Source organism: Rattus norvegicus, chromosome 6 (genome assembly GCF_021556685.1).
Source record: "Rattus norvegicus strain SHRSP/BbbUtx chromosome 6, alternate assembly SHRSP_T2T, whole genome shotgun sequence".
In the NCBI taxonomy this organism is placed as follows: Eukaryota; Metazoa; Chordata; class Mammalia; order Rodentia; family Muridae; genus Rattus; species Rattus norvegicus.
Window position 1 is genome coordinate 103969784 of NC_141539.1, and position 14947 is coordinate 103984730.

A 14947-nucleotide genomic window follows, 5' to 3' on the forward strand; every position below is an offset into this window, starting at 1 on the left:
ATTAACAGTTATATAATTTGGGGCCAGGGTTGTGAAGAACTAAGCAGAATAAAGGGAAGAAGCTAGAGAAGCTGCTTTCTGTTGTGTGTGACTGTGTAATTGATAGGATGCGCGCACGCACACACACATACACACACACACACACACACACACACACACACACACACACACAGCATGCTGCTTGATAGTTATGTAGGAACTCTTGAATTTTGTAATTAAAGCCTCCTGTTGAATACCAGATATTTAAATGTGAAGAAAATAAAAGATAAAAGCAAAGAAAATAGGGGTGAATAAAGAATGAAATAAAGTAACAAATCTCAGATTTCTAACATAAACTGACTTGGTATCATGAGATATACTACAGTTTTGTCTTACTGTCATAAACTTTTAAAAATAAAGTTTCTTTAAAGTCAGCAAGACTTCAGGGCCAGTGATTCTGTTTTATGTTAGCTTCCTTCTGAAGTTAACTTTTATTGTCAAATGTTTAACCTGTTCTAGGTACTTCTAAACAAACCACTAGCCATTTCTTCTTGATATTTGTTGTTTCCTTCTACAAATGAAGTGATTAACTGACTGAAAATAGTTTGAAGTGTTGAGGCCATTTGAGAAGTTTCTGAGCGAGATTGCTAAAATTAGAGCATCCCTGAATATTTAACAGTTCATTGGATTATGTGCATACTCTATAAATTTTGGTTCTTCAACATAATTTTACTATACGTGCTACATCATTCAATTTCAATAAATAAAAAATGTGCATACCTGAAATTTGACTCTACTTTATTGAATGATAATAATTTGTAACTTTTTTCCCTCTTGCAATGATTTGCTTCTTCCTTTTATGATGTATTAAATGCTTGATAGAGCAGGAGAGATGGCACAGTGGTTAAGAGCATTTACTACTCTTGCAGAGGGCCTACAGTGAGTGTAAGGTTTCAAAGCAACCTGTAACCCCATTTCTTGGGGACCTTGATGTCCTCTCCTGACCTTTAATGACTTCTAATGTGTGCGTATTGTAGACAAAACTCATGCCCATACTCGATTTTAAGCAAATTTTATTATCAGTTATTACTGACTTTGGACAAGTTATTTATTTTTCTGACCCTCAGTATTCAGGTTTTTGTGAGGTCCAAATGGAAAACTGTATGTGAATAAGTGGTACATTTGCATTTGGAAGCTTTGTTGCACTGTTATTAGGTTAACCAAAGTCTGGCACATACTAGGCAAGCACTGATTATTATGTTAAAAATCCCATCTCTTAGGGTTTTGTTTTAATTTAGCTTAACTTATTAATGATTAATTATTTTTCAGGATATGTCTTAAGTTTCTCATAATTTTAAGCAAATTCATACTGACCTAGTCCACTAAAAACCAAAATTCAAAGACCTGAATTCTATCTTCTTTATTTAGAAAGAGTATTTCACATCAGCGTAGAGCGAGCAAGGCTTTTGGTGTCATCCCTGGGGATCTTGATGCTGAGAGAGCAAAGGAAGCACACTGAGTTCCCAGTACCCTCACGCCTGTGACTCCAGCTTCAGGGCAGTCTGATGCCTCTGGCTTCCACAAGCACTATCACAGATGTGTACATAGCATACAGAGAAGACGTTCACAAACAAAAATAAACAATTTAAAATGCTTCAGATGGTTCAGAGTCTTAAATATTTGAAAATAGATTCCTGCTTCTTATTACCTGCGTTTGTTTGTTTGTTTGTTTGTTTTGTGAAGTCTCCTTATGAAGCTCATACTGGCCTGGAATTCACTCCCTATATAGACCATGCTGGCCTTCTGTGCTCCTGCCTCCTACCTCTGAAATCTAGAAATATAAGGTTGTACCCTCATGCATGATCCTATTGCCTATTTTATAGTCTTTATTTTATATTTTATTCTTAGGAGCAAGCCAAGACTGGGAAAAAATGTTAGGAGGTGAATTTAAGGACTTGCATGAATGGTTTTTTATTGTTGTTATTGTTATATATATCCCAAAGCCAGTGTATTTGATTTCTGTTAGCATATGTAATCATCATTTAAGTCATATAAAATGTTAGATAAGATACTGGGAATTTAATATATTTTCCACTGAAATCAAGTAAGGAGGAACTAACCAAATTGTAGCAGTGAGGAATTTAATCTAGACATGAAGAGCTGCTTTATAGGAGGCTTGTGACCCCCCGTGGAATTTATTACCAAAGCCAGTAGTATAACGTATTATGACATCCTTAATTTCAGAAAAACAACCCTTTCTCATGTTCATTAGTAAAAGAATGAGAAAGTAATGAACTAATTTTATTTATCATATTTTAAAACTATATATATATCTTACCTTCTATGTGACAAAATTATTAAAAGCAAATGTGTCATAATTTTAGATGTCCTTTAAAGTGATCAACTTATTTATACTAGTTTCAACAAGAAGGCTTATATCATTTGGTATTTCACATTTTCTGTAAAGTACCACAACTCACGATGATTTAGTTTATATCTTCTTGTGCTGTGTGTATCTGATGATGTGCTGAAAACTCTTCTACGTGACTGGTAACTTAGCCTGTTTTACTTGTGCATCAGCAGTACTCGGGCAGCTTTCCTTCCTAAGAGTGCTGTCTGAAGGCTTTCCCTGTTAGTTCCGTCGGGACAGCACTGTGGGGTTTATCCTTACTTCATACCTGCCGATTCTGCTGCATGGCTTTGTTGCTCATAGCAGTGCACTGCTCTCAGAAATCCTTTACATTTCTCAGGAAGATTTGCTGTTCACAAGATTCCAGCTCTGGTTTACTTTGCTTAAATCTTTCATATTCTACCTACTATTATGACTTTCAATGAAATACTCTGAGAAAGTATTTAAAAATAAGATTCTTGTCTAAAATAACAAATAAAATGCAGCAGTATTGTGAAAGTAGCATTTGGAGGGTGAGTTGGAAGGCAAGTATACTGTGTCCTAAGGCTAGACAGTGATATCGCCATAGTGCATGCATTCCTCTAAAGTTCAATAAAAAAAATTATGTATTGATGTATTGGGCAGAAACCACAGCTCGAAGTAGCCTTTCTAAAACAGATAGGTAATACCATGCAGACAGTCAAGCCCTGAACCCCAGCCCCGCCACACCCCAGTCCTGGTGTGGCAAAAAGAAAATGAAGTGGACCTCATCCTGATGTCATTTATTCATGATTTTAGTGTAACCACGGGTCATTTTTCTCCAGCTGTATAAGTTTAACATGTCTTTATGTATTTGTTCTTGTTGGTCTTCATTTAGTTTAGAAAAGTTTCTCAAGGTCTGAGAAGGTTGGTGGATTGCTAGCTAGCATGTGTGAAACCCTGCGTACTGTCTTCATGCTTTCCAAAACAGCAAGCACGTTCTGCACTCCTCCCAGCTTCAGTAAGTGGAGATAACAGGATCAAGACTTCAAGATTTCCCTCAGTTACTTAGTGGATTCCAGGCCAGCCTGGGCTATAAGACACCCTGTTTCAAAATATATATAAATAAACAGACACACAGAGAGAAACATTTCTCAAGGTTTTAATGATGATTAAATTAAATAATACATATAAACTATACACTGTATCAGACTGTTCAGGAAGGGCAATAACTATATGTAATTCAGCCAACTATTCATGTGCTTCAAAAATGGTTGGTAATCCCTAAGTATAAAGCAGAGCTTCAGTGCAAATGGGCTCACTTAGTACAGTGAAATTGATTAACACAGTGCACTTGGAGTTTTGATGAAAAGCTTTTGCTGATTAAAGAAAAGCCAGAATGATAGACTTAAGTATGGGTGTAAAAAACACTATTTAGAAGAAGTTTAAATTGGTCTTACACCTAGTTGAAATTTATGGGCAAGTATAGTTCTCATGTTTCTCACTAATTTCATTCTTTTCCATTTATTTTATTATGTGTGGGTATTTTGCCTTCATGTATGCCTATGCACCATAATGTGCCTTGTTCCCTCAGAGGCTAGAAAAGGGCATCTGATTCTCTGGAACTGTACTTGGAGATAGTTATGAGCTGGGAAATGAACCCAAGTCCTGGAAAAACATTTGGTACTCTTAACCACAAAGTTCTCCAGCTGCTACTTTTGTTTGCATAGGTCTCACATCATGAGCCTCGTCTAAATTTCAGAGAATTATTATTATTCTCTGGCTGCCGGTACCTGTGGATCTTACCATGTTCTCAAGTCCCCCCAAGTGAAAGGCAGCTTCAGGCTGATTTTTCCCTCTGAGTCTTAAATTGCCACATGGTCTTAACAGCCTTAGAATTAATATGGGCAGACTGGCCAGATGTGACCTTTCTTTGAACCTAAATTTCTTATTTCCAATTCTATCAACTGAAAAAGCCCATCAATTTCTTCAAATTTGAAAACTACCATCTCTCTTTAATAATTACAAAATTTCTTTTCCTGTATCTTATTTGTTTTTGAGACAAAGTCTCTATTATATGGCTCTGGATATTCTGAAACACACTCTGTAGACTAAGCTGGCCTGGAACTCAGAGATCTACCTGCCTTCTGCCCCCAGAGTGCGGGGACTAAAGATGTGTGTCACCAAACATACAACTTTTAAAAGTTTCCTTAGCAATTTCTTCTTGGGGGAGAGGGTGGTGGGATGTAAATGTCTCTTCATTTGTATGCACAGAGGTTGACTTCCAGTGTCTTCTTCAGTGCTCTTCACTTCATTTTAATGAAGCAGGGTCCTGACTAAACCCAGTGACTGCCAAGTCAACTAGTCTAGGTAGCCAGCAGAGCCTGGGTACCCCTGTCTCTACACCACAGGTCCAGATAAGTGGTGGGTTCTGGGACTAGAACCTTGGTCCTCATGCTTGTACAGCAAACAGTTTGTACTATGGACCATCTCTCTACCCTCCACCTCAGTTATTTTTATAGATACTTTTGATTAAAAGCTGTTGTTCTAACTTAAAATGAAATTGTGTTTAGTATGTTCCACTTAAGACTAAAGATAAACTAATTGAAAAAAGAAATAGATGGTCATGCTTTGTAAAAATGTGTTCACCAGAGAGTAATAGATCACTAAACCTTAATTTGGTATGTTTCAAAGTAGGCACTCACAGTCATTGCTTGTAACAGTATAAGTTGCTATAAATCTGGGAGGCACTTTGTCAACGTGTACCAAAGTCTTTTAAATACTTCTGCAATCAGTCAGTAATCTTACCCTAGGAATTTATTCTAATGAGTAATTAGTAGTAAAGTACAAAAATTATCAGTGTCACTGTATGGTTAGATTGGCCTTTTTAAAACTCGGAAAAGCTACATAGTAGGAAGTAATTAGTAAATAGTTAATATTAATTGGGGATTTCTACCCCACCTTTGATTGTTCAATTCCCAGATAAAAGACATAAAACTTTTATATTTATATTTATAATAAGCCTTAAAAAGCACCAGAGCTGGACAAATATCAACTCTCTATGGCTATTTTTGTCAACTTCTCTGTAAATAACACCAAGATATGACTTGCCATGTTCTTCTGACTGGGCCAATGTTACTCCAGCTGGCCAACCCTTGTGGTCAATTCTCATGATCCCTTATCTCATGGTGTCTTCCTCTCTCCACCTTCTCTCTCCTCCTAGTGGTCCTGCCTCAGACCCCAAGCCCAGGAACTGAAGCCCCACTTACCTCTCTTCTGCCCAGCTAAAGACTGTAGGCATCTTTATTTAACCAACAGTTTAATTTAAGAGACAAGATTACATAGCATCACTTGGTGTACTTGAGGATTTCCTCATCCCTGGAGCACCCAGACCTTGGGGGCCAGTTTTTAGCATTACAGTTTTTAACATAGCAACAGACCAAACCTCAACAAAGTAATACCAGTAGTTATTTATAACAAATAGATTAAAATATAAATAATTTTTTAAAATCTATTAATTAGTCTGTCATTGTTAAGTAGGTTTGGTGTACAGAAGTCTTCCAGCAACGTTTTTATCTTAAAATAACTTCCTTCTCCCTGAAGTTGAAGAAACTCTGAGAACCTTCTTGACAGAGGTTGCTTACTGGTTTCAGTCAGCTGTGAGGCCTGATACTCCTCACTTTTCTTATTTCCCAGACTACTGCCCTGAGCTTCTTTTAATAGTTACTAACATTTTAATAAGACTCCCTCCACTTTGGGGAGTATCTGTTATTCTCTTAATATTGTGAACCATTATCTTAACTGCTTTGTAGATTTCATAAGTTTTCTTTTAAGTTACTTAAATGCTTTCCTGTATTGCTTGAAAGATACTTTAAAGTTAATAATTTGGTAGAGTCTTAAATTACATATCCTTTTGTTGTTTTGTTTTGTGTTTTTTTTGAGACGAAATTTCTCTGTGTAACCCTCACACACACAACCATGTTGGGGAGCAGGGGAGAAACTACTAATGGTTCTTACTCATTTGGGCCTAATCATTTTCAGAAACAACGTACGTGCTGTGTGCATCCTGATAGGCGCGCGCGCACACACACACACACACACACGCACGCACGCACGCACGCACGCACGCACGCACACAGACGGGGACATTTTTAGGAGACACACATTAGTTTTGTGGACAGCTAAGTAGTTGGTTGTGCTGGCTTGTTTGTGTCATCAAGTCAGTAAAGCTGGTTATTTTGAGAAGGAGGAACCACGATTGAGAAAATCCTCTGTAAGACTGATCAGTAGGCAAGTCTGCCATACAGTTTTCTTAAGTAGTGACTGATGTTGGTGGGCCCAGCCCACTGAGTGGCGCCATTCCTGTGCTATTGGTCCTCCAGGGTATAAGAAAGCAGGCTGAGCAAGCCATAGGGAACAAGAAGTCTGTAAATACTGTTTCTCCATGACTTCTGCCTCTGTTCCTCCCTCCAGGTTCCTATCCTGCTTGCATTTATATCCTGACCTCCCTCAGTGACAGACTGTTCTCTGGAAGTGTTGGGTGAAACAAACCCTTTCCTCAAGTTATTATCACAGCAGCAGAAATCCTAGGTTTTAGTCGTATGCACAATACACTTCATTGTCCCTAAAATCAATGCTTTGCAAGTAATATTGAATATTGGTAGTATTATTAATGCAATATAAATTAGCAAAAACTCTAAAAACAAGTGGCTTTTAAAATGTCAAATCTTAAGTAATTTCTAGGAATTTAATTTTTTTCATTTATTTTATATGTATTTTGCCTGTGTGTATGTCTGTACACCATATATAAGCCTGGTGCCTGTTGAGGCCAGTAGAGTGTTGGATCCCCTGGAACTGGAGTTACAGGTAGTTACAGTAATGTGGGTGCTTAGGAATCAAACCTAGGTCCTCAGAAAGAGCAGCCAATTCTCTTAACCACTAAGCCATCTCTTTAGTACCTGTTTCTGATAATGCTAAAATAATCTACAAATTTATATTCAGCAATAATATAATTTTATGCTAAAATATTTATTATTGCTTATAGTCTACAAATTTATATTCAGCAATAATATAAATAATTTTATGCTGAAATATTTATTATTGCTTATAGTTAAAATGGAAACATCCTAAATGTTGGACTTTAATGATTATTATCAGGTGTGCATTAGCCATGTAAAATATGACGGACCCATTACTTGTAATGTTCTTTTAACAATAGGAATGTGGAAAGTAATTAAAATGTATCATTGGGGGGTTGGGGATTTAGCTCAGTGGTAGAGCGCTTGCCTAGGAAGCACAAGGCCCTGGGTTCGGTCCCCAGCTCCGAAAAAAAGAACCAAAAAAAAAAAAAAATGTATCATTGGGGCTGGAGAGATGGCTCAGCAGTTAAGAGCAGTAACTGCTCTTCCAGAGGTCCTGAGCTCAATTCCCAGCAACCACATGGTGGCTCACAACCATCTGTAATAGGATCTGATGCCCTCTTCTGGTGTGTCTGGAGACAGCTACAGTGTACTCATAGACATAAATAAATAAATCGTTTTTAAAAAAAAGTGTACTGTTAATGAAAAAAGATGCTAAGGGGAGAAAATGTTTCTAGATAATGGGATTATTGGTATTCTTAACTTTAATTTTGTATTCTCTCATTTTTATAGTAAGAATATATTTTTCTAATTAAAATGCTTTTTTAAAATGCAAGTTATTCTGTTTATAGCTTTAAGAGTTTTATAAAATGTTGGTAAAATAACACTTAAAAAATGTGAACTTTTTTCCCTAAAAATATTTTTTTGCTTGTTCAAAATAATTTATCTTATATCAAATTTAAACCAAAACAGTTAATTTTGGTATAACTTTTCTTCTCTTACTAGAAGTTGAAGACTTGTTCTCTTCACTTAAACATATCCAGCACACTTTGGTTGATTCTCAGAGCCAGGAGGATATTTCACTGCTTTTACAGCTTGTACAAAATAGAGATTTTCAGAATGCATTCAAGATACACAATGCTGTCACAGTGCACATGAACAAGGCCAGCCCTCCGTTTCCTCTTATCGCCAATGTACAAGACCTTGTACAAGAGGTACGTGTCTAAACATCTTGTTGGCATCTGCAAAGCAGTTAGTCACAAAAGTGGACTGTTGCAAAAACTGATGTGATTATTGTTTGAAGTCATTGATAACAGTCACCGTAATACACTGTAATGGCAAGTGAGAAAAAGCTGTTGCATGCATATGAGAATATTTGTGACCTAGCTAATGACTGGTTATGCAGAGTTAATTTTGTATGTAAAATAAGTATAGATAATAACCAATGTTTCGATTTTTTTTTTTTTTTTTTTTTTTTTTGGAGCTGAGGACCGAACCCAGGGCCTTGCACTTGCTAGGCAAGAGCTCTACCACTGAGCTAAATCCTCAATCCCAATGTTTCGATTTTAATGCATCTAGTATGGTTTGATTAAGTTAACTGCTATGCATTATAAACGCATGTAAAATAATAATCTCTAATAATCAGGGATTATTTTAAGATATATTATCTGTTGATAGTTTAGGGATTTTCTTATGAAAATTGTATAAATGTTGCAGATTATTAATTTTTATTATTTTGTATGGATATATGAGTTTTGCCAGCATGTATGTCTGTACACCTCATGAATGCAATGCTCATAGAGGCCAGAAGAGGTTGCCTGCCTCCTGTGACTAGAGTTACAAGTAGTTGTTTACTGCAGTATAGGTGCTGGCAGTCGGACTCAGGTCCTCTAGGAGCCTGTGCTCTTAACCACTAAGCCATCTCCCCAGCCCAGATTATGCAATTTTACTGTTGTATAAAAGCTTCTTCTTGTTAACATGTTACTTTTAAATTCCAGGTTCAGATTCTAGTTGATGTTCAGTGTTTAATATATCTGCAAACATCTTTCAAGTTGAAGGTTTTAAAGCATTACAAGCTCAGATTTGGGGACATATATTGTCATTGTTACAGAATTTCATGTTACTTTAATCTTACAAAAATAACTCTGAAACTTATCAAATAAATATATTTCATTGAATCCACATACAAGATAGAAAAGGGGCTTAGAGAGAGTACAATTTCCAAGAGCTACAGATGATGCATTAGATTAGAAGATATGTTTTTATTTGAGCACAGTGTCCCTAACAGAGATGTTTTCCTTGAAGTGCCCGAATTGGCGAAGGCTTCACGGTGTCACAGAGCAATCTAGTGTTGCCCAGGGCAGAGTGACCTCTGAACATGTTTTTAGAAAGGAAACTGGCCATCTACCAGAGTCTCAAGAACTGGTGTACTCTGTGTATCCCTGACTCTCCTGGAACCCACTCTGTAGATCAGGCTGGCCTCAAACTCAGAGACCCACCTGCCTCTGCCTCCCAGTGCAGGGATTAAAGGCCTGAGCCTCCAACTCATGGCTTTGGAGCTCACTCTTCACTGTTGAAATTAGTTGTGTGGTGTTCTTTTCATTGTTAACCATATATGTGGCCATAGGTTCAATCCCTAGCAATGAGGAATACAATTTTTCAGGGTTTTATTTTTAATTTAATAAACTAAATTAAAAAATCCATTTCTTTAACTTTTTTTTATTTACTTAAAGGTTATTTAAATGGCTTTCCTGAAAATTACTTAAAAAAAAAACAAAACACAGATTAAAATAGCATTACTTTGACCAGATCAGCCTTGAATGCAGAGATCTGATTACCTCTGCTTCCTGAGTGCTGAAATGGAAGGGGTGCACTACCACCAGGCAGTTTTATTTAGAAGAAATTTGGCTGAGGATGTAGCTTATTTGATAAAGCATTTGTGTAGTACCACAAAGCCCTGGATAAAATAAGTCCTTGGCACCACAAAAATAATTAAATAAAAGACTTTCTGGGAATAATAGTAGACATTTGCAATCTTAGCACTAAGGAAGTAAAAGCAGGAGGATCAAAAGGGAATCAACCCAAAGCCATGAATGGGCTTCGTACTTTATTTCAGACCAGCCTGGAATCATATAGAGTGAAACTGCATTTCAGAAACAAACATATGGACATACATACAAGAAGTTGTCTCATGCTTTTTAGTTGTATCTTTAAGATTTATTTTTTTTAATTTTATTTATGTGTATTTGTGTATGCACACATACATGTTTGCAGATACTCGTGGAGGTCAGAAAAGAGAATCAGTCCCCAGCAGCTGGAGTAGTGTGGCTGTCTGACATGGGTTCTGGGAACCAAAGTACAGTCTTCTCTGAGAGCAGTGGTGCTGTTGACACTGAGCCATCTTCCAGTCCCTACTCATGCCACTTTTAAGTGGAAATGAATATAAGTGAGAAATCTTAGCAAATTTAGGGAAACATTAAGAAGTGTTCCTTGCTTTTATAGCTGAAAATGTAAGTTAAGGGTTGGTGAGACGGTTCAGCAGTAAAGACACTTTCCACCAAGCCTGATAGCCTGAGTTTGATCTCTGGAACACAGTTGAAAGAAAGACTCAACTCCTGAAATTTGTCCTCGGGTCACATGCATGCTCTGGCATATATGTACCCACATGCAATTAAACACATACAGAGGAAATAAATATATTAAAAATTAAATACTTAGATATGTGTCATTTAAGGACTGGGATGGCACTCATTGATCAAGGGCTCTGGATTCCATTCCTAGTATTGCCAAAATAATGTGAAGAAAATCTCAAACATTTACTACTAAAAGATGAGTAATAAAGCCTTTGAAAACTTCAAATTAAGATCCAGATTAAATCTTTGACAATCTAAGCATTAATAAACAAGCAAATTTTGTGATTATTATACTTTTTTTTAAAGAAAGGGTTTATAACTTGAATTTCATTAAATAAACTTTTGCTTATCTAAAAACATATGAGTAAAATGTAAACCAACATGTCAAGAAATAGAATTTGATATTTTTTAATTTCAAAATACGTGTGTGTGAGAGACTGGCAGACAGACTGACAGACAGACATTGTGGTAGCATAAGTACAGTGATTGAGGGAGACAGTATGGCATATGTGCAGAGCATGGTTTAGTGGTGGAGCCCGTAGACATGAATAATGTGAGGGCTGGGAAAGAAGAATCAGCTGATATTTAGTGTCAAGGAGCTTAGACTTGATCCTGTAGATGACTGAGACAGGCGACAATGACAGTGGTCATATTTCTGTTTTACAGTTGAAATAGCAAATCAAAAGTTATACAGTACTTTGATAAAACAGTTTGAACAATGTGATTTCATTTTGGTAAAAGGTGTAAGAGATAGACTCCCCAGGGATAAGGACGGAGCTCGGTGCCTGAGTTCTTGCTTAACATTTGTGAGGCTCTGGATTCAGTCCCAAGCCCTGTACAAAAGCAAACAACATGAAGTATAATTGTTCCTCAGTATCATTCTACTTCATAGCCTCAGACTCAGGGGTTTGCTAAAAGAATCCAAATCTCTACTGAGCACAGACTTTTCCTCCTTGTTATTCCCTAAACAAGACTGTACAGCTGTTACACGTTAGGTAAAGGAGAGAAAATGTTAAAGTATATGGATGGATAGGTATGTTAGTTACATGCAAATGCTCTGCCCTTTGGTAAAAGAGACTTAAGTGACCTTAGCTTTGGGTATGAAACAAGAGTCCTTGTAACTAATTCTGCGTGATACTAAGGAATAGTTATATACGTAGAGTATCCAGCTTTATTAAGATAGTTTGCAATTATTAAAAATAGGTTTTGTTATTGGCATAGTGTAAATATCTGTATATGCACCTATGAGGTCTACCTTCCACTGTCAAGTTTCTAAACTATCCTCCACCCACAAAGCTCACTTACGGTCCTGAAGAGAGTGACCACCTCTTCTTTAGCCCCTTTTGTCATCTGCAAACCTGGTTTCTGTTTTACTAATTTGCCATTTATGAACATGTCAAATAAATAGGCAATATTTACTCTTTGTGTCTGCATCAGTTATCTTTCACACACACACACACACACACACACACACACACACACACACACACACACACACACACGTAAGCTATCAGCAGCCCACTTCCTCAAGTTGGGCCCTACAGCTTTAGCCTTGCAAAGCTAACAGCACCACCTGGAGGATCAGATGTTCCAACATGAGCCTGTGGGGACATTTCACATTCAAACCATGGCAGTGTCTTGATTTCCTCTGCTCAGTCTAGTCTTAAGGTTCATCTCTTCTGTGCATGTATCAAATTAAACCAAACACTTCACAAATAATGGACACGTGACCAGTCCTCTAAGTCCCAGTCCCAGGTTGTGATGCTTTCTGAGTCCACTGTGTGTCAGTGTGTTTAGTTGTTTATATCTATTGTGAGACATTGGTTGTTTCCTATTACTGATCCATTTTTAATTGTTTTTACATTTGTTTATTGCAGACTGTGTGCATGTGAGCATGTACATGCTGTGTGTGGTGTGAGTGTGGAGGGCAGAAAAAAACTTAGAAGAGTCAGGTCCCTCCCGCAACTGTGTGGATTCTGGGAAATGAGCTGGGGTTGTTTTCAGGCTGGTGGCAAGTGCCTTTACCTACTGAACCATCTTGTCAGCTCTCTGGCTACTGACTCTCAGATATGTGGTGTGGGGGTGTCTTGTTTTAATTTTCCTTTCCACCATGATTGCTGACACTATTTTTTTGTGTGGTCATTGACCATTTCTTGTTTTTAATGAAATACGTGGTCAGATCTGTTTTCATTGGGCAGTGGGAGGGGCAGGTAACATATAAGGACAGTCTTTCAGCTCCCTTGGCCTGCGAGTGGTGTGCACTGGCACCAGCATAGACAGCATCTGTGTTGGCTGGTACAGAAATGGGTATTTATCAGAGATGCTTAGGAACTGACTTAAAAGTATAAACAGAAAAAAGTACCTAACCTAAAATATTATTGACCTGATTGTAGCTTTTATAAAGTCTTGGGTTTGTTTGTTGTTGTTGTTTTTTTTTTTTTTTTTTTTTCAGAGCTGGGGACCGAACCCAGGGCCTTGCGCTTCCTAGGCAAGCGCTCTACCACTGAGCTAAATCCCCAACCCCTGTTGTTTTGTTTTTAATTCAAACCTGTCTTCCCCTCTGAGAGTTGCTTTCTCCAGCAGTAACAAAGTATTTGGTCAGGGACTATAGATTTCAAATTAACTTTGAGTAGTTTTCATAAAGTTTCAAAAGGAAAGCAGTGTCTTTAAAAATCAGCATTTACTTACCTATAGTTTCTGGTACTAAAACTAGAGGACCGTGGTCTCAGCACTATGCTTTGTTTATTAAAGTGTTTCACTGGTTAGCCCTGGCTTATCTAGAACTCACAGAGATCCTCCTGCCTATGCAATGAGAGGATTAAAGGAATATATCACCACACCCTGCACTGTCCTGTTTTGGTTTGTTTTGGTTTTCTAATATCTTATTTTATATTTGTGGGTGGGTGTGTGCACACGTGATTATGGGAACCAGAAGAAGAAATCAGATCCCCTAGAATTGGAGTTACAGGTGGTCGTGAGCTACCTGCAGTGGGCTCTGGGAATTAAACCTCAATCTTTTTTATAAGAACGGCAAGAGCCTAGAACAAAAGAAACTCAAGACGGATGATCAAAATGTGAATGCTTCACTCCTTCTTTAAAAGGGGAACAAGAATACCCTTGGCAGGGAATAGAGAGGCAAAGATTAAAACAGACACAGAAGGAACACCCATTCAGAGCCTGCCCCACATGTGGCCCATACATATACAGCCATCCAATTAGACAAGATGGATGAAGCAAAGAAGTGCAGGCCGACAGGAGCCGGATGTAGATCGCTCCTGAGAGACACAGCCAGAATACAGCAAACACAGAGGCGAATGCCAGCAGCAAACCACTGAACTGAGAATAGGACCCCCCGTTGAAGGAATCAGAGAAAGAACTGGAAGAGCTTGAAGGGGCTCGAGACCCCATATGTACAACAATGCCAAGCAACCAGAGCTTCCAGGGACTAAGCCACTACCTAAAGACTATACATGGACTGACCCTGGACTCTGACCTCATAGGTAGCAATGAATATCCTAGTAAGAGCACCAGTGGAAGGGGAAGCCCTGGGTCCTGCTAAGACTGAACCCCCAGTGAACTAGACTGTTGGGGGGAGGGCGGCAATGGGGGGAGGATGGGGAGGGGAACACCCATAACGAAGGGGAGGGGGAGGGATTAGGGGGATGTTTACCCGGAAACCGGGAAAGGGAATAACACTCGAAATGTATATAAGAAATATTCAAGTTAATAAAATAAAAAAAAGAAGAAAAAAAAGAACGGCAAGAGCTCTAAACTGTGGAGCCTTTCTTCAGCCCTTATCATTGCTTTGGTATGCCCATTGTGGTTAAAATTGGTCCTCGTTTTACCAATAAAACTGTAAAGGTTTAATTGCAGAATTGCTAATAAAGTAACCATAAAGGATATAGAATTCCTGTTTAAATCATTGGTTACTCTTATACTTCCATTAATAGTCACAGTTTTGGTTTTGTTATTTACTTTATTGCAGTGGACCATTTTGGAGTTGGGATTTGGAGGTACAAAGGCAAAAACGAGGCATAAAGAGGATAATCTGGGAGAAAGCAGTGTGCAGAGGAACATAGCTGCCTCAATATTCATTGGTAGAAGATTGA

General features: G+C 37.9%; 1 protein-coding gene across 5 annotated transcripts in view; it reads left to right on the forward strand.

Annotated features, from left to right (window-relative positions):
* Positions 1 to 14947, forward strand: part of Pals1 (protein associated with LIN7 1, MAGUK p55 family member) — a 98664-nt gene that overhangs the window by 54642 nt on the left and 29075 nt on the right. For all 5 annotated transcript variants that reach the window (XM_087553269.1, XM_087553271.1, XM_087553270.1 and 2 more), the window contains 1 exon segment: positions 8212 to 8420. In XM_087553269.1, coding sequence (XP_087409395.1) covers positions 8212 to 8420 — 209 coding nt within the window.